This window comes from Dermochelys coriacea, chromosome 11 (genome assembly GCF_009764565.3).
Source record: "Dermochelys coriacea isolate rDerCor1 chromosome 11, rDerCor1.pri.v4, whole genome shotgun sequence".
Taxonomy (NCBI): Eukaryota; Metazoa; Chordata; order Testudines; family Dermochelyidae; genus Dermochelys; species Dermochelys coriacea.
This window is the reverse complement of record NC_050078.2, coordinates 615,632-634,867: the sequence shown is the minus strand read 5'-3', so window position 1 is coordinate 634,867 and position 19,236 is coordinate 615,632. Positions and strand designations below refer to the sequence as shown.

At 62.0% G+C, this 19,236-nt stretch overlaps 1 protein-coding gene across 1 annotated transcript in view; it reads left to right on the top strand.

The window, feature by feature from the left end:
• The window catches only part of ASIC4 (acid sensing ion channel subunit family member 4), an 87,142-nt gene that overhangs the window by 60,359 nt on the left and 7,547 nt on the right, over nucleotides 1-19,236 (top strand). The window contains exons 2-6 of the mRNA XM_038422840.2: nucleotides 6,066-6,210; nucleotides 6,364-6,491; nucleotides 7,286-7,445; nucleotides 18,174-18,230; nucleotides 18,667-18,820. Coding sequence (XP_038278768.1) covers nucleotides 6,066-6,210; nucleotides 6,364-6,491; nucleotides 7,286-7,445; nucleotides 18,174-18,230; nucleotides 18,667-18,820 — 644 coding nt within the window. The remainder of the gene's footprint in view (nucleotides 1-6,065; nucleotides 6,211-6,363; nucleotides 6,492-7,285; nucleotides 7,446-18,173; nucleotides 18,231-18,666; nucleotides 18,821-19,236) is intronic.

The following is a 19,236-nucleotide window of genomic DNA, read 5'->3' as shown; positions in this document are numbered from 1 at the left end:
GGGGCCGGGGCTTCCGGAGCTGATCAGAGGCTGCCAGGCGGCACCGAGAACACAGAGACGCGGCTTTGAAGCCGCCCTGACGAGCTGTCTGGGTGTCGGAGCCGTGCTGACAGCATCTCCCTTTGAACAGCTGACGGGGGGAGCACAGCCCCCCCCCCCGCCCGTGGCACTGGGCCCCGGGCTCTGATCACCGTCTCACCCGCCGCTTCAAAGAGCCGACCAGCTCCCACCTCAGCATGCCAGGCTCAGGCGCTCCCAGCCCAGCCCCTGGCGTGGTGGGACCCCGCTGCCGGGGCTGGGGTGTGGTTGGGGCCTGGGGTTGGGGGGCAGGAACTGGAGGGGCAATGCCAGGATGGTTCCCGCAGCATTCAGAGCAATGGGTGGCTGCTGCCTGTGAATGGCTCAGTCTGGGTGGGGGAGCCTCCCCCAGCCTGGCAGCCCCTGCCCCAGCCCTGCCCCTCCTGTCGCTCCCCACGCTGGGTTCCCCCCGAGGGAGCCCCCTGACTGGAGGCAGGGCCCAGGAAGCAGGACCCAGGCACCGTCTGAGGGTCACAGATGTTTCAGGGCCCCTCAGAGGAGCAGCGGGCAAGACCCTGCATCTGGGGAATGGGGTGACGGGGCCGAGGACGGGCAGAAGCCGGGGCTCCTGGGGCACAGCTCCCAGCCGATGTGACCACACAGCCCTGCTGGGTCATGCACCGGAGCCACCAGCTGCTGCAGGCTTTGTGAGGGCTGGGACACGCATCCCCTGGGGTCGCTGCCCCGCTGGGCACCCAGGTCCTGCCAGGCCTCCCTCGCCCTGGTACCTGGGCCAGCACGACGCCACCCACCCAGCCCGGTGCCAGGGGAGCTCCAGGAATTTTCTGTTCCTGCCTAGAGCTTGTGGGGAGGGCGTCTGTCTGCACCAGCCCCCACCCCTCGCCTCACTCGTCACTGGAGCAGCTCCGGAGACGCCTGCCATGCTCGGCTCGCACAGGGCGCTGGATACCGGGAGCTGCACGAAAGGCTCAGGAGAGAGGAACCTACCTGGAGGGAAACTAGGGCAGGCTGCAGGGCCGGGCGCCTCCAGGGCAGATCTGGGGCAGTTCCAGGGCAGGCTGCAGGGCCGGGTGCCTCTGTGGCAGATCCGGGGCAGGCTGTGGGGCCAGGCGCCTCCCAGGGCAAACCGACCCCTGGCTGAAGCCTGAGGACCCCAGGCCCAGCCGGTGGCGATGCCCCGGCCCCATTCCTGCTGCCCCAGGGGGGCGCCCCTGGCCCCAGCCCCAGGCGGCTCCTTCACACAGATCACCGCCCGGTTCCTGCGCGTCACCAAGATCCACGGTCTGCACCACATGGGCTCACACCGACTGTCGCGCCCGCGGTGCCTGCTCTGGGGCCTGGCCTTCCTGCTCTCGCTCAGCCTCCTGGGCACCTGGTCCGGCAACCGCGTGCGCTACCTGCTGTCCTGCCCGGTGCAGAGCCGGGTGCGCATGGAGTGGGCGGCGCGTCTGCGCTTCCCGGCCGTCACCCTCTGCAACCACAACCCCGTGCGCTTCCAGCAGCTCACCAAGCCTGACCTCTACTCGGCGGGGCAGTGGCTGGGCCTGGCCGGGGAGAACCACTCCCTGCTGCCCGGGCTGCTGGAGGGGCTGCCCGACGCCCAGCGCCGCTGGCTCAGCCGCCTGGCCAACTACTCGCGCTTCCTGCCGCCGCGCCGCTCCGAGGGCACCATGCGCAGCCTCTTCCACCGCCTGGGCCACCAGATCGAGGACATGCTGCTGGTCTGCCGCTTCCGGGGGGAGCCCTGCGGCCCCCAGCACTTCACCCCCGTGAGAGCCCCAGGCGGGGCGGGCGCAGGCGGGGCTGGGGGGCTCGGGGGGTGGCTGGCCATTGCCCGAGGCCGGTCGCTGGCTCTGCGTGTTGGAGTGGGGGCGGGAGGGGCTCAGGTGGGGCTGGGGGGCTCGAGGGGGCGGCTGGCCATGGCCCGAGGCAGGTCGCTGGCTCTGCGTGTTGGGGAGGGTGGGATGAGCACAGGCGGGGCTGGGGGGCTCGGGGTGGGACTGGCCATGGCCTGAGGCAAGTCGCTGGCTCTGCATGTTGGGGGGGGCGGGATGAGCGCAGGCGGGGCTGGGGGACTCGGGGTGGGACTGGCCATGGCCCGAGGCAGGTCGCTGGCTCTGCGTGTTGGGGGGGTGGGATGAGCACAGGCGGGTCTGGGGGGCTCGGGGGGTGGCTGGCCATGGCCCGAGGCAGGTCGCTGGCTCTGCGTGTTGGGGGGGGTGGGATGAGCACAGGCGGGTCTGGGGGGCTCGGGGTGGGACTGGCCATGGCCCGAGGCAAGTCGCTGGCTCTGCGTGTTGGGGGGGCGGGATGAGCGCAGGCGGGGCTGGGGGGCTCGGGGTGGGACTGGCCATGGCCCGAGGCAGGTCGCTGGCTCTGCGTGTTGGGGGGGGTGGGATGAGCACAGGCGGGGCTGGGGGGCTCGGGGTGGGACTGGCCATGGCCCGAGGCAGGTCGCTGGCTCTGCGTGTTGGGGGGGGCGGGATGAGTGCAGGCGGGGCTGGGGGGCTCGGGGGGTGGCTGGCCATGGCCCGAGGCAGGTCACTGGCTCTGCGTGTTGGGGGGGTGGGATGAGCACAGGCGGGTCTGGGGGGCTCGGGGGGTGGCTGGCCATGGCCCAAGGCAGGTCGCTGGCTCTGCGTGTTGGGGGGGGTGGGATGAGCACAGGCGGGTCTGGGGGGCTCGGGGTGGGACTGGCCATGGCCCGAGGCAAGTCGCTGGCTCTGCGTGTTGGGGGGGGCCGGGATGAGCACAGGCGGGGCTGGGGGGCTCGGGGGGTGGCTGGCCATGGCCCGATGCAGGTCGCTGGCTCTGCGTGTTGGGGGGGTTGGATGAGCACAGGCGGGTCTGGGGGGCTCGGGCGGTGGCTGGCCATGGCCCGAGGCAGGTCGCTGGCTCTGCGTGTTGGGGGGGGGTGGGATGAGCACAGGCGGGTCTGGGGGGCTCGGAGGGTGGCTGGCCATGGCCCGATGCAGGTCGCTGGCTCTGCGTGTTGGGGTGGGGGCGGGAGGGGCACAGGCGGGGCTGGGGGGCTCGGGGTGGGACTGGCCATGGCCCGAGGCAGGTTGCTGGCTCTGCGTGTTGAGATGCGGGGGTGGGGGGGCACTCTGCGGGCGTTTGAGTGGCTCACAGATGGCAGTGATGGGGGCTGTAGAGAACAGGAGGGACAGGGGCCCCCTCCCAGATCCCCGCCCTGCTCTTCCCCACAGTCAGGTGGGACCCGTGGGACCTTGCTGCCTTGGGGTCTCTCCCCAACCCCCCCCCGCCATCTCAGAGATGCCCGCCACACCCAAATGCCAGGGAGGGGCCTTGTGTTACTTTGCCAGTGGGGTGGGGGGTGTGGTGGTCCAGGGAGGGGCCGTGTGGCTGGGTGGGTTGGGGAGGGGTCCATGTGTTACTGTGATTGGGGAGTGAGGTGGGCCAAGAAGGGGCTGTGTGGCTGGTGGCGTGTGTGGTGAAGGCTGGGGGGGTTGGGGAGGGGCCATGTGGCTGTGGAGATGTGTACTGAAGGCTGGGGGGTTGGGGAGGGGGCCGTGTGGCTGGGGGGTTGGGGATCAGGCCATGTGTTACTTTGATGGGGGGGTGAGGTGGGCCAGGGAGGGGCCGAGTGGCTGGGGCAGGATCATGTGGGGGGACATGTGGCTGGGGGCAGGCTCACATGGGGGAGCTGTGATGCAGGGAGATGGGAGAGTGAACTGGGGGGGGTGAAGGCTGGGGGGTGGGGGAGGGGCCGTGTGACTGGGTGCAGGGTCACATGGGGGGGCTGTGATGCAGGGAGGTGGGAGGGTGGACTGGGGGGGCATGGGGTGAAGGCTGGGGGGTTGGGGAGAGGCCGTGTGGCTGGGCGCAGGCTCACGTGGAGGGCGGGGCTGTGATGCGGGGGGGGCTGGACCTTAACCAACCTGCCTGGTGCAGGGCAGACAAAAGCGACAGCTTCAGGGCGGCGCCGCCCCCCAGTGTGTCCCGGGGACCCTCCCACACCCCCTCGCAGATCCAGCAGGTGCCTGGGGACACGGCCCAGCACGGCCCCCTGGACCTGGGTGTGAGCCCCTGGCCAGCCGGCAGCAGGAGCAGCAGTGCTGCTGTGGGTCAGCAGGGGGCGCACTCCATGGGGGCACCAGGCTAAGACCCCCCAAGGCTCCCGTGCTCCAACGCGGGGGTCCGTGAGCTCCGGCTCTGCACTCGAGGCGCGTGGGGCTGACGTGCCGCTGGCTGGCTGGGCACCAAGTGCAGGACTCCCCGTTCCCCGCATCAGCAGCTGGAGGGAGGATCCTGGCTGCAGCCCGGTGCCTTGGGGGGTGTAATGATGCTGGTTCTGGCGGGACCCAACGGAGAGTGCCAATTCAGGACAAACTGCTTCAAGCAGGGCAGTTACAGCCCAAGGCTGGCGTTTTTCCACCTCTAAGGCAAACCCAACCAGCCAGCCAGAGAGGACTTCGATCTCACCCCACTGGCTAACCACAAATCACACAAGCAATTCCCTCAGACACTCCAGTTTCCCAGTATCTCCACCAGCACCACTCATTATGGGAACAAATGGTTATGAAAACCAATACCCCAGGAAAAGAACAAAGGTTCTCTTGATCCCAAAGAACCAAGCCCCAGACCCAGGTCAATGTACAAGTCAGATCTTACCCACAAATCACGCTGTTGCCAATCCTTTAGAATCTAAAATGTAAAGGTTTATTCATAAAAGGCAAAAGATACAGAGGAGAGCTAGAATTGGTTCAATGGAATCAATGACATACAGTAATGGCCAAGTTCTTGGTTCAGGCTTGCAGCAGTGACAGAATAAACTGCAGGTTCAAATCAAGTCTCTGGAGAACATCCCCAGCTGGGATGGGTCCTTCAGTCCTTGGTTCAAAGCTTCAGTTTGTAGCCAAGTCCCTCCAGAGGTAAGAAGCAGGATTGAAGAGAAGATGGAGGAGCTGCAGCAGCTTTTGAAAGACTCTTGCCATGTGCAAAAAGAAAAGGAGGACTTGTGGCACCTTAGAGACTAACAAATTTATTTGAGCATAAGCTTTCATGAGCTACAGCTCACTTCAGCTTTCGTGAGCTGCTCAAATAAATGTGTTAGTCTCTAAGGTGCCACAAGTCCTCCTTTTCTTTTTGTGAATACAGACTAACACGGCTGCTACTCTGAAATCTTGCCATGTGGCCTTTCTTTATCCCTAAGACAAGTTGCCCATCACGTGGCCTGGAAACACCTCAGAGTTCTGTGCATGGGCGGGTCCCTGCACACCTGGCTGAGTCCCCAGGTGTATCTGCCTTCTCCCAAGGGGTCAGTTGTGTAGCTGATGGTCCTTAATGGGCCATCCAGCAGGCTAGGCAGAGCTGACACCAGTTTGTCTGGGGTGTCCCCTAGAAGCACAGCACAAGTTTGAACTACAGACAGTACAGAGCCAATACTTGTATCTTTAAATACAAAAATGATACATGCAAACAGACAGCATAATCACAACCAGCCAACCATAACCTTGTCTTAGACACCTTATTTGACCCCCTTTATACAAGATTTGGTGCCACTACAGGACCTTGGTTGCAACAATGATCTATATGGTTCCAGATTATGTCAATAATGTCACAGGGTGTATCCAGGTCAGGATCGAAGGGCCCCGGCAGAGCTGTGTGTCGGGGGGAGCCCAGGGCTGAGCTAGTGGGGGGCTGCAGGTTGGAGTTGAGGGGTTCTGAAGTAGCTATTCTCTGCCCCTCAGGGCTGATGGGAGCAGTTCAGGGGCATGGCCAGGATGCTCTGCACTGTGGCTATTCTGTCTCCCAGGGCCCACAGGGGGACAGATCAGGGCCCATGGGGCAGAGCGTAGGTCAGTGCAGTGCTGAGGCTGCTCTAGCAGACACTGGGTCAGGCAGGGCCAGGCACAGCCTCAGACAGGGGAGCGCAAAGTGGTCTGTAAAGCCCCACGTCTCCCCGATCCCGAGTGTGGGGACGTGGTAACAGCCCAGCCCCAGGGCCGCAGGCTGAGCTCCCCCAAGTGGCTCTAACCCCGCCCTGTCTCCCTCCTACCCAGGTCTACACCCGTTATGGCAAGTGCTACACCTTCAACGCCGACAGGAGGAGCCCGCGCGTGACCCGCCAGGGCGGCATGGGCAACGGGCTGGAGCTGATGCTGGACATCCAGCAGGAAGAGTACCTGCCCATCTGGAGAGAGACCAGTGAGCCCGGGGGGCGGGGCTCCCGCAGCACCTGGGGGGTGGGAGCTGGGAGGGCTGGACAGAGGTCCAGGGGGGCCTGTCCCGGGCTGGGGGCGAGGAGCCGGGGCTGCCATCTGCAGCACCGACCCTCCAGCCTTTCCCTGCCTCCCACAGATGAGACGTCGTTCGAGGCTGGGATCCGGGTGCAGATCCACAGCCAGGAGGAGCCGCCCTACATCCACCAGCTGGGCTTCGGGGTCTCCCCCGGCTTCCAGACCTTTGTGTCCTGCCAGGAGCAGAGGGTGAGGCTGGGCCGGTCCCTGAGCTCATTGTTAGCGAGGGCATCGGGGCACTGGGTGGGGCAGGCTGGGGGGGTCAGAGGAAGGTAGAGCTACGTGAGGCTCTGCGGGGCAGAGCTGGCCAGGTGGGGCTGAGGGGGACAGAGTTGATCAGATGGGCTGGAGGGGAGGGCGGAGCTGGCCGGTGGGGTCGAGAGGGGTTGTGGGGGCTGTGGGACAGTGGATAAAGCTGGCTGGAGGGGCGGGGGGGCTGAGGAAGACAGAGCTGGCAGGTGGGGTTATGTGGGGCACTGGGCAAAACTGGCTTAGGGGGCTGAGAGGGGGAGCTGGCAGGGGGGGCTGTAGGGGGGAGCTGGCCGGGTGGGCTATGGGGCATTGGGCAGAGCTGGCTGGGTAAAGCCGAGAGGGGGCAGAGCTGGCTGGGGGGACTGAGGGGCAGTGGGCAGAGCTGGCCGTGGGGGCTATGGGGCACTGGGCAGAGCTGGCTGGGTGAGGCCGAGAGGGGGCAGAGCTGGCTGGGGGGCCGAGGTGGGGCCCAGGTGGCTACGAGGCTGTGGTGGGCCAAGGTGGTGGGCAGTTCCCCTCCCTGGGGCGGGCTGTACCCTCCCCCTGCGGCTCTGGCACTCCTGGCATGAGCCCGGCGATGGGCCCTGGTCCCTCCAGCCTAGCGCGGCCCCGTCCCGGGGCGCAGGCGGCACCAGGAGCGTCCCTGCACCCAGCCCCGTGTGGGTCTCTCCGGGGGGGGGCCTGCCCTGCTGCGCTGCCCCCTGCCCTCACCGCCCCTCTCCGGCCCGCAGCTCACCTACCTGCCCCAGCCCTGGGGGAACTGCCGGGCCAGCGTGCCCGGAGAGCAGATCCTGCCGGGCTACGAGGGCTACAGCATCGCCGCCTGCCGCCTGCAGTGCGAGAAGGAGGCCGTGGTGAGCAGCTGCCAGTGCCGCATGGTGCACATGCCAGGTGAGACCCCCCCACCCTGCCCCCTGTCCTGTGCCAGGTGAGACCCCCACACACACCTTGCCCCCGGTCCTGTGCCAGGTGAGACCCCCCACCCCATCTCTGTCCTGTGCCACGTGAGACCCACACACACACCCTGCCCCCCGTCCTGTGCCAGGTGAGACCCCTCTACCCTGCCCCCCATCCTGTGCCAGGTGAGACTCCCCACCCCATCCCTATCTTGTGCCAGGTGAGACCTCCCCACACACCCTGCCCCCCGTCCTGTGCCAGGTGAGACCCCCCACCCCATCCCTGTCCTGTGCCAGGTGAGACCCTCCCCACCCCATCCCCTGCCCTGCACCAGGTAAGACCCCCTACCCTGCCCCCATCCTGTGCCAGGTGAGACCCCCCAACCCCATCTCTGTCCTGTGCCTGGTGTGACCTCCTGTCCTCCCAGCCCCCATCCTGTGCCAGGAGAGTCTCTCTACCCCTGGGCATTTGCCTGTCGCACTCACCTCTGTGCCTAGTGCCCTGTTTCCTGGCAGTCTGGGTGAGCCTGTCTCAGACCCCCAGGATCGGGGCCACGGCCCCAGCGTGAGATAGGCTCTGGGGGCCCCATTAGAGGGCCAGGCCCCTGAGGGGTCTCACTCCTCCAGGGGAAGCCAAGCGGCTTCACTGCTCCTGGGGCTGGACCTCTGGGCCTGCAGCCCCCCTGCCCCACTCGCCCCTGTGAGCTCCAGGCAGCGAGTCCCCCTGAGACAGGCCCTGATGGAGACGTGTACCATCTTGGGGGGCAGCACCCCCTCCGCCAGCATCTGCAGGGACACGCAGCCAGCGTGAGCCGACAGGCAGGTTATTAGTCACCTGGACCCAGCACAGAGAACAGAAAGTTACAGCCGAGACCATCCTAGTCAGCCCAGAGCCCCGTCCCTCTGACCTCCCTTTGTCCCAGGCCAGGTGCGCCCAGAGCCCTCAGCAGCCAGCCCTCAACCTCCTCCCGCCCCGCCCCACCCCAGCCCTTTGTTCCCGAGCCGAGCCAGGGGACGCGGCTCAGCCCCCTGCCCAGTGGCGCGGCGTGCAGATCTCTCTGGGTCCTTGGTTGCTGGGCATTCGGGTCTGGCAGCTGGATTTGCCATTGTCTTCTCAGAGCTCCACTGATATGGGACCTAAGGCCCCAGGGAGCCCTTCTCAGCTGTGTTAGCCTGCCCAGAGAGCGACAGGCCTCTCCCCATCCTGCTGTCTGGAGGGGCTCAGGCCCGAGTGCCGTCCCCAGGGCAATATCACACACAGGGCAGCAGCACAGCAGTGGTGTGGTCTCTAATTAGATCTCACCCAGGCAGCTGGGAGCCCTTCTCAGCTGTGTTAGCCTGCCCAGAGAGCGACAGGCCTCTCCCCATCCTGCTGTCTGGAGGGGCTCAGGCCCGAGTGCCGTCCCCAGGGCAATATCACACACAGGGCAGCAGCACAGCAGTGGTGTGGTCTCTAGATCTCACCCAGGCAGTGAGAAATGGGAAGTCCTGGGTCACTGTAGCAGTCTCACCCTGGAGTCACACACAGACCAACCCCTCGGACTCCCAGTCTGTCTTGTCACCCAGCCAAACCGGACTGTGTGACAACAGGTCACTTACACCCAAAATCACACCACATCAGGCTGCTCCCAGTCCCAAGGGACCAGCCACTTACCCCAGATCAATTGATGCCCTAGATCCGACACCAAAGACAACGCTGGCAGCCAATTCTGTACTAAACTAACCAAAGGGTTATTAGAAATGTGTTACTGAGAGGTCCCAGCAGGTAAAATCCACACACAGTGCGACAGGTACACAGGCTCGGGGCTCTGAACAGCTCAGTCAAACCCAGGCAGGATCCTTGGAGCGTCTCCCCTCAGGGCCACTCACCAGGGCCAGGAGCCTGCCCAGCTTCAGCCCCTCCTGGGTCTGACCTCGGAGCGCTCAGCCCCCTGCTCCCCCCGGGAGCTCCCCACAGCGAGTGCCCCTGGATGGGACCCCTGGGGAGCCTCCCTCCCAAAGGGCCCTGCCCCCCACTCCCAGCCAGCCGTGACTGCCAGCCAGTGTAGGACACAGACAGGTTATTAGTCGTGGGGACCCCAGCGTAGGACAGAGCTTGTGAGCACAGAAATCAGGGACCTGCCGCAAAGTCCAGCTTGGGGGGATCCAAAGCTCCGGGTGTCCCCTCCCCCCAAGTCCCAAACCAGGCGACTGACTCACTTCCAGCAGCCCAGCCTCCGTCACCCCCAGCTGCCCCCCTGCGGCCTTTGTCTCCTTCCTGGGCAAACAGGTCCCCTGGTCTCTGTTCTCCAGCACGGCCGGCTGGCTCTGGCAGAGGAGGGGCCCGGCTGTCAGTTGCCGGGCTACAGAGTGTCTGCTATTGTCTGTGCCCCATTAGCCAGTCGTGTCACACCTGCCCTCTGGGGGTCCCTACAACAATCACACACCCAGATACTTGAGTAGCACACAGGGGAAACTGAGGCACACACACTATTCAGAGAAAACATTAAGAACATCCCCACTTCATCACATCTCTCCCACCTTTGAGTCTGAACTGAGCAGGGTCACTCAGCCTGTGACCTGGGGAAGTTCAAACCCCCCTCTGCGTGACAAAGCATTGACTATAACATCCCCTTAACCTGGACCACCTCCATATCATAATCCTGCAGGACAGACTCCACCTCAGGGCTTGGACTTGGCCCCTCTCATCCGGTGCAGCCACGTCAGGGTGAGTGGTCAGTGCACACAGTAAAGCACCATCCAAATAGATCTGGCTGCCGCCTTTTAAAGGCCCACCCCAGGGCTAGACACTCCTTCTCAATGGCTGCATAGCCCTGCTTCCGGGGCAACAGCTTCCTGCTCAGGTACATGATGGGGTGTTTCTCCCCCTTTGCATCAGTGTGCATTGGCACCACGCCCAGCCCTGTGTCTGAGGCATCGGTGAACACCATAAAGGGCTTGTCAAAGTCTGGGTTTCCCAGCACTTGATCCTTGACCAGATCCTCCTTCAGTGTGCAGAGAGCTCTCTGGCACTGCCCGGTCCAGACCAGCTTGTCTGGCTTACCCTTCTTGCATAGGTTTCAAAGTAGCAGCCGTGTTAGTCTGTATCTGCAATAAGAAAAGGAGGACTTGTGGCACCTTAGAGACAAACAAATTTATTTGAGCATAAGCTTCCGTGAGCTACAGCTCACTTCATCGGATGCATTCGATGGAAAATACAGTGGGGAGATTTTATATACACAGAAAGAAAAGGATGCATCCGATGAAGTGAGCTGTAGCTCACAAAAGCTTATGCTCAAATAAATTTGTTAGTCTCTAAGGTGCCACAAGTCCTCCTTTTCTTATTGCAGATACAGACTAACAGGGCTGCTACTTTGAAACCTATATACACAGAGAACATGAAACAATGGGTGTTACCATACACACTGTAAGGAGAGTGATCAGGTAAAATGAGCTCTTACCAGCAGGAGAGAAAAAAACAAAACCAAAACCTTTTGTAGTGATAATCAAGGTGGGCCATTTCCAGGAGTTGACAAGAACTTGTGAGGAACAGTGGTGGGTGGGGGGAAATAAACATGGGGAACTAGTTTTACTTTGTGTAATGACACATCCACTCCCAGTCTCTATTCAAGCCTAAGTTAATTGTATCCAGTTTGCAAATTAATTCCAATTCAGCAGTCTCTTATTGGAGTCTGTTTTTGAAGTTTTTTTGTTGAAGAATTGCCACTTCTAGATCTGTAATCGAGTGACCAGAGAGATTGACGTGTTCTCCGACTGGTTTTTGAATGTTATAATTCTTGAACCTCTCTAAGGTGCCACAAGTACTCCTTCTTGCATAGCTCAGTGATGGGAGCTGACACAGAGCTAAAGTGGGGCACAAACCTCCGGTAGTGCCCTGCCATCCCAATAAAGGCCTGGGCCTGTTTCTTAGTCTGGGGAACAGGCCAGTCTCTGATCGCCCCCACCTTGGCTGGCTCTGGCTTTAGGCAGCCTCTCCCCACCTTGTGGCCCAGGTATGACACCTCTGCCATCCCCACCTTGCACTTGCCTGCTTTAACAATCAGCCCTGCATCCTGGAGGCAACCCAGCCCCCTCTTCACATGGGACACGTGGTCCTCCCAGGTCTGGCTTACAACACAAATACCATCAATGTCCGCAGGGGTACAATTTTCCATTCCCCTCATAGCTGATCCTCCTGGCATTGGCAGGTGACCAGTGCCTCCTTGAGGCCGAACGATGGGACCAGGAATTCATATAGCCCCAAAGGGGTGGTGAAGGCAGATTTTTACCTGGCTTCTGGACCCAAAGGCACCATGGTAGTAATGTAATGAGCCTCCCCCCCACCCCCAACTTACCTAGGATCTCGTCAGGCCTAGGCATGGGGTAGGAATCGGACATGGTGATGGCATTGAGCTTCCGATAGTCCACACTGGGTCTGATCGGGGGGACCAGCACCACGGGCGAGTCCCAAAGGTTGGTGGGCAGCTGGATCACCCCTAAAGCCAGCAGGTCTCTGAGCTCTCTCTCCAGTGCCTGGGCTGTGTTCCAGTGACTCTGAATGGGGAACACCTGATAGGGGGGTCGGCTCCCATCTCCACCCAGTGGACGGCTCAGTTAGTGAGCCCAGGCCGGTTGGAAAACACAGGCTGATAGGAACGCAGCATCTGTCTGATCTCTGCTGTCGCAGGGGTTAGCTGGGCAGAGAGGGGGATTGATTCCAGCAGGTCAGCCCCTGTCTCGGGGGGAATAGATCCACCAGGGGAACTTCCCCCTTCTCCTCCCACTGCCCACCCAGGGCCAGGACCAGCTTCTCCCGTCTCAATATGGCTCCATCATGTTGACCTGGTCCCCTCGGCAGCTGTGAGCCTGGCTGGACGGTTCCACTACATAGTTCGCCTATTTCAGCTGGGTGATGACCTTGAAGGGCCTGTCCCAGGCAGCTTGCAGCTTGTTCTTCCTCACGGGGATGAGGAGCATTCCCTGGTCCCCGGTGGCATAGGAGCGGGCACGTGCTGAGCGGTCGTACCAGACCTTCTGCTTCCCTTGGGCCCTGGCTAGGTTCCCCTGGCCCAGCCCATGAGCTCCCCGAGCTTTTCCTGGAAACCCAGGACATGCTCCACCACTGATTCTCCATCGGGAGAGGCCTTCCCCTCCCACTCGGCCCTCATCAAGTCCAGGGGTCCCCTCACTCTCCTCCCATACAGCAACTCGAACGGGAAGAACCACATGGGCTTCTGGGTCACTTCCATGAACGCGAGCAGCAGGTGGGGTAAATACTTGTCCCCGTCCTGCAGATGCTGGTCCATGAAAGTCTTCAGCATCATCTTTAGGGTCCCATTGAATCTCTCCCCCAGCCCGTTGGACTGAGGGTGGTACACCAAGGCCCAGAAGTACCCCAGGCCCCCACACTTCTCCACAAGCACCGGAGCAGGGCTGACATGAAATTGGAGCCCTGGTCTGTAAGACCTCCTTGGGGAACCCCACTCTGCTGAAAATGGTCAGCAGCACGTCTACCATGTCTGCCTTGATGGAGGACAGAGCCACCGCCTCTGGGTAATGGGTGGCAAAATCTACCCCCACCAGGATGTATTTCTTCCCTGCCCAGGTTGCTTTGCTGAGGGGCCCTGCTATGTCCATGGCCACCTTCTGACCAGGCGTCTCTGTCACCAGCGGTGCCCTTCCAGCTGCTTCCCCCATCCCTAGGGCCTCTTGCACCTCTGGACAAGGTAGCCCTGGTTGGCAGCCGTCCTGCCCTGCCTGTGTCTGCCCACGCTCATCTGGGGGCTCTGATTTCCCCCACCCCCCATCCGTGCTTAGCTTCACCCCTGCTGTCCCAGTGGGGGTAGGCAGCGAGCTCGCTGCTCTCCTCACTGCATCAGAGCCAGTGTGAGCCCCCTCTCCGGTGTGCAAGGGGGCAGGGAGCATCTCTCTGTCCCACCCAGCCCCAGGGGTCTGGTTACAGGCAGGCAGGTATCCTGAGCCTAGCAGCTCCTCCCCGCTGCCAGCCAGGTCATCTGCATTTTCACAGACCATTTCCCTCTCCCCCGATTGGTTCCCTGGATTCAAATTCAAACCCTCGGCCGTTACAGGATCAGGGCCTGGATCCTGTCCCAAAGAGACACAGTCACCCCCCAACAGGGTCTCGCAGCTGGTATCCTGGAGAACCCCAACGACCAGCCAGCCCCACCCCTCCTGGGTCTGCACAGGGATCTGGGCCATAGGCAGGGCAAGGGGCTTCACGCCTGGGCCATAGGTGCGGGAACTGGCAGTGCGGGGGGTGCTGTAGCACCCTCAGTTTTTGTGCGAGGTCCCGCCCGCCACCCCGTGCCCAGGGTCCCGGCGCTGTCGGCCCGGTGCCTGGGGTCCCAACTCCCAGCTGCAGGACCCATATCTGGGGCTCTGTTCCCGGCCCCGTGCGGGGTCCCAGCTGCTGCCGGTGCTGCTTGACCCCCCGATCGGTCATTTTTGCCCCCTGTTCAGACCCTGGCCACCCTCCCCTCCGATCTGCCCTTTTGTAACCCCTGTAACAAGCCGTCCCCAGAATCTGAGGCCAAGTTAGGGCAGGGTGCAGGGCAGTGGCTTCAACAGATGTTACTGAGCATGCTCAGTACAGGCAAGTAGCACATTCCTACAGAGAGAGCCAGCCCCGCACGTGGGGTCCCAGACTTGCCCCCTTACCGCGTTCATGTCCCCCCGCGCCAGAGCCACGGTCCCGCTCCCGGCCCCAGCTCTGGGGCCCTCTGAGGTGGGGGAGCATGGACAGGAGTAAGGGGTGGTGGGGTAAAAAGTTTGGGGTGGGGAGGGACCATTGGCTTTCAGCACCCCCACTGTAAAAGCTGTTCCAGTGCCACTGCCCTGGGCCCTTCCCCCAGGTCACAGCCCTGCAGCAGCTGGTGGGGCTGCACCCCCCGGGGCCTGACCACAGGTCTCTCTGTCCCAGGGTCTCGCCACCCCAGGAATGTCTCCCCACTGACCACCACCTTCCGCTCCCACTGGGGGTCCGAGGGGCCTGACCCCGGGAAACTGCGCACAGACATACAGGTTGGGGTCAGGAGTGGGAGCCTGTCCCCCTCCACACCCATCTGGCTAAACAGCTCTATGGCCTTGGGACCCAGGAAGGGGGCTAGAGATGGGAGCCTTTCCGCAGGGCCAGCCTGGTTCCAGTCGCCAGCCTTCCCAACGGCCACAAGACAGGCCTCTATATCTCCCCGCTCCTGAACCTGGGGCAGCAATCTAGTGTTGAGGTTCCCTGCGGAACTGGCACCCTGGGGTCCATACCCACTCACTCCTGGACAGGTCCCTCTGCCTCTCAGCTCCGCCATCACCATTCATCCCACGGCTGCGCCCAGCTGTCCCGGAGTCGCAGGCTGGGGGCCGGGCACCCGCGGAGTGATGCCAGTCAGGGCTCTGGGGCAGCGTCTCCCCTCATGGCCACTCACGATGGCCAGGAGCCTGCCCGGCTTCAGCCCCTCCTGTGTCTGATCTCGGAGCGCTCAGCCCCCTGCCCCCCCAGGAGCTCCCCGCAGCGAATCCCCCTGGACGGGACCCCTGGGGAGCCTCACAAACCCCCAAAGTCCATCTTGGGTGGGATCCACAGCCCGGGGTTTTCCCCCTCCCCAGTCCCCAACCAGGAGACACCAACTTTCAGCAGCCAACCCCCAGTCACCCCTGTTGCCCCTCCTCCGTCCTTTGTCTCTTTCCCAGGCAAACAGGGCACCTGGCCACTTCCTTACTTCAGAGCGGCCAGACTGGGTCAGCCCAAAGGTCCATCCAGCCCAGTGTCCTGTCCTCTGACAGTGGCCAGGGCCAGGTGCCCCAAAGGGAATGAACAGAACGGGGAATCGTCAAGCCATCCATCCCCTGTCACCCATTCCCAGCTCCTGGCAAACAGGGGCTAGGGACACCATCCCTGCCTATCCTGGCTAATAGCCACTGATGGACCTGTCCTCCAGGAACTTCTCTAGTTCTTTTTTGAACCCTGTTATGGTCTTGGCCTTCACAACATCTGACTGTGAGTTGTGTGAAGAAGCACTTCCTTTTATTTGTTTTAAACCTGCTGCCTGTTCATTTCATTGGGTGACCCTAGTTCTTGTGTTATGGGAAGGAGCAAATAACACTTCCCTCTTCACTCTCTCCACACCAGTCAAGATTTTATAGACCTCCCTCATATCCTCCCCTGAGCTGTCTCTTTCCCAGTCTGAAAAGTCCCAATTTTATTAATCTCTCCTCCTACCGAAGCTGTTCCACACCCCTCATCATTTTTTTGCCCTTCTCTGAACCTTTTCCAATTCTGACATACCTTGTTTGAGATGGGGCGACCATATCTGCACACAGTGTTCAAGGTGTGGGCGTACCATGGATTTATATAGAGGCAACAGGATATTTTCTGTCTTCTTATCTCTCCCTTTCCTAATGATTTCCAACATTCTGTTCGCTTTTTTGACGGCCGCTGCACATTGAATGGATGTTTTCAGAGAACTGTCCACAGTGACTCTGAGATCTCTTTTCTTGAGTGGTAACAGCTAATTTAGACCCATCATTGTATATGTCTAGTTGGGATTCTGTTTTCCAATGGGCATCATTTTGCATTTGTCAGCATTGAATTTCATCTGCCATTGTAAAAAGAAAAGGAGTACTTGTGGCACCTTAGAGACTAACAAATTTATTAGAGCATAAGCTTTCGTGAGCTACAGCTCACTTCATCGGATGCATTTTGCATTTTGCATTCTGCCATTGTGTTGCCCCGTCACCCAGTTTTGTGGGATCCCTTTGTAGCTCTTCACAGTCTGCCTGGGACTTAACTATCTTGAGTAGTTTTGTATCATCTGCAAATTTTGCCACCTCACTGTTTACCCCTTGTCACAGCGTCCCCGGGCGATGCTCGGGAGCTGCTCCCTACGAAGCCAGGCAGGACTCTGGGAGAGTCTCCTCTCGGGGAGCAGCCTGTCCCCAGGACACACAGCTCCCCCGGCTCCCCCCTTCCTGGGTCTGACCTTGGAGCATTCAGCATCCTCTGCCCTCTGTGCTCTTCCCACAGCGAGTCCGCCCAGGCGGGGTCCTGGGGGGGCCAGAGGGCCCTGCCCCCCAACTCTGCAGTCAGACGTGACTCTCAGCCAGCCAGTAAAACAGAAGGTTTATTAGACGACAGGAACATGGTCTAAACCAGAGCTTGTCGGTGCAGAGAACAGGACCCCTCAGCTGGGTCCATTTTGGGGGGCAGTGAGCCAGACAACCACATCTGCACTTCACTCCTCGTCCCCAGCCAGCCCCAAACTGCCTCCCACACCAGCCCCCCCTCCTCTGGGCTTTGTCCCTTTCCAGGGCCAGGAGGGCACTGGATTCCTTTGTTCTCCAACCCTTTAGCTCTCACTTTGCAGGGGGGACACGGCCCAGGCCATCAGTGGCCAGGAGACAGAGTGTCGCCATTTATGTACCTGGCCCTTTGCTCTGCAACAATTACAGCCCCTTATCCCACCCCCTAGAGACTTAAGAAATGCCTAGTGGAAAATGAGGCACCCCCACACTATTCAGAGGAAACATTAAGAACAGTCCCGTTTCGTCACACCGCTTTTTCCAGATCAGTTATGAATACCTTGAATAGGACTGGGCCCAGTACAGACCCCTTGGGGGACACCACTATTTACCTCTCTCCATGCTGAAAATGGACCATTTATTCCTCCCCTTTGTTTCCTATCTTTTAACCAGTTACTGACCCATGAGAGAACTTTCCCTCTTACCCCATGACAGCTTACTTTGCTTAAGGTCCTTTGGTGAGGGACCTTGTCAAAGGCTTTCTGAAAATCCAAGTGCGCTATATCCACTGGGTCCCCCCTGTCCACATGCTTGTTAACCCCCCCTGCCCCCCCAAGGATTCTAGTTGATTGTGAGGCATGTTCTCCAGCACCTCTGGCTGGCTCCTTGCAGGGGACGGGCTCCGGCCATCAGTTGCCAGGCTACAGCGTGTCGGCCGGTCTTTGTGCCCTGGCAGCCAGTCGCAGCCACACCTGCCATCTAGGGTCTCTGCAACGACCACACCCCTTATCCCACCACTTAAATACTTGAGTAGCACATGGGGGAAACTGAGGCATGCACAGTATTCAGAGAAGACATGAAGAACATTCCCACTTCGTCACAGCCCTGCTGCTGCCCCTGTAACTCTCGGACAATCTTGGAGCTTCACTTGGGCCTGGAATTTGCTTCTAGGTCTGGTCACCCTCCTCCAGCTGTGGAATCAGTGTCAGGGACTCCCGGGACTCATGCTCTCTCTCAGATCTGTGCAGTCCTTGGGGGGCCCCTCTCTCTTGGGGCTTCCCCCCGAGGAGTGAGACCCCTCTGGGGCCTGACCCACTGACAGGGCCTCCCAGAGCCTGTCCCCGCGCTGGGGCCATGACCCCCATCCTCTGGGTCTGTGACAGCCATGTCCCATGGACGGGAGACTGTGGAGGGTGCTGGGGAGAAGAGGGGTTTTTGCCCTGGCAGGAGGAGGAGCTGCAGGGCTGAGGGGGGGCATCCCAGGGACAGGGCACCCCAAGGCTGAGCAGGGCACCCCAAGGGGAGGGGACACCATGGGATCAAGGGAGGCACCCTGGGGGGAGGGGATGCTGTGGGGCCAACAGATGCCCGGGGGGCCAAGGAGGGTGCCCTGTAGGGAGGGCAGCCAAGCACCCAAGGTTGGCAGCAGCTCTGGGACAGGCCGGGGCGGGCAGGGATCCGCGGGCATCTCTAACCAGGTTCCTTCTCCCAGGGAACGAGTCCATCTGCTCGCCCAACGTCTACATCGAATGCGCCGACCAGACGCTCGGTAGGTACCGCCCAGCATCGCGCCTCCCCCAGGGACCACCAGGGTCAGCAGGGAATGGCAGGCGCCGTGGGGAGGGGCAGCTGGCACCAAGGGGAGGAGGAGGGAGGGGCTGGCACCACAGGCAGGGGGAGGGCAGCTGGCACCAAGGGGAGGAGGAGGGAGTGGCTGGCACCACAGGCAGGGGGAGGGGCAGCTGGCACCACAGGGAGGGGAGACAGGTAGCAGGCACCGTGGGTGGGGGAGGAGCAGCTGGCACTGCAGGGGGGGCAGCTGGCACCCAGGGCTCCAGGGAGAGGGAGGGAGGGGCGGGTGGGGAGAACATCCCCCGCGTGGGGCCGTGGGGCCCACCCTGCCCAGCGTGCTGTGGGCTTTGGGGGTGCAGCAGGGCCAGGCGGGGCGTGCGGCCCGATGCCCATGCCCTGCTGTGTGCGGGCAGACGCGGCACTGGAGGACCCCCAGGAGCGCTGTAGCTGCCCCACGCCCTGCAACCTGACCCGCTACGGCAAGGAGATCTCCATGGTGCGCATCCCCAACAAGGGCTCAGCCCGCTACCTCGCCCGCAAGTACCACCGCAACGAGACCTACATCCGGTGAGCACCCCCTGCCCCACAGCACCCCCCTCCCCACAGCACCCCCCTGCCCCCAGCGCCCCCCTGCCCAGACCCCCGCTACCTCGCCCTCAAGTACCTCCGCAACGAGACCTACATCCAGTGAGCGCCCCCTGCCCCACAGCGCCCCCCTCCCCACAGCGCCCCCCCCTGCCCAGCCCCCCATTACCTCGCCCTCAAGTACCACTGCAACGAGACCTACATCCAGTGAGCGCCCCCTGCCCCACAGCGCCCCCCTGCCCCCAGCATCCCCCTGCCCAGACCCCGCTACCTCGCCCGCAAGTACCTCCGCAACGAGACCTACATCCGGTGAGCGCCCCCTGCCCCACAGCGCCCCCCTCCGCACAGCGCCCCCCTGCCCCACAGCGCCCCCCTGCCCAGCCCCCCGTTACCTCGCC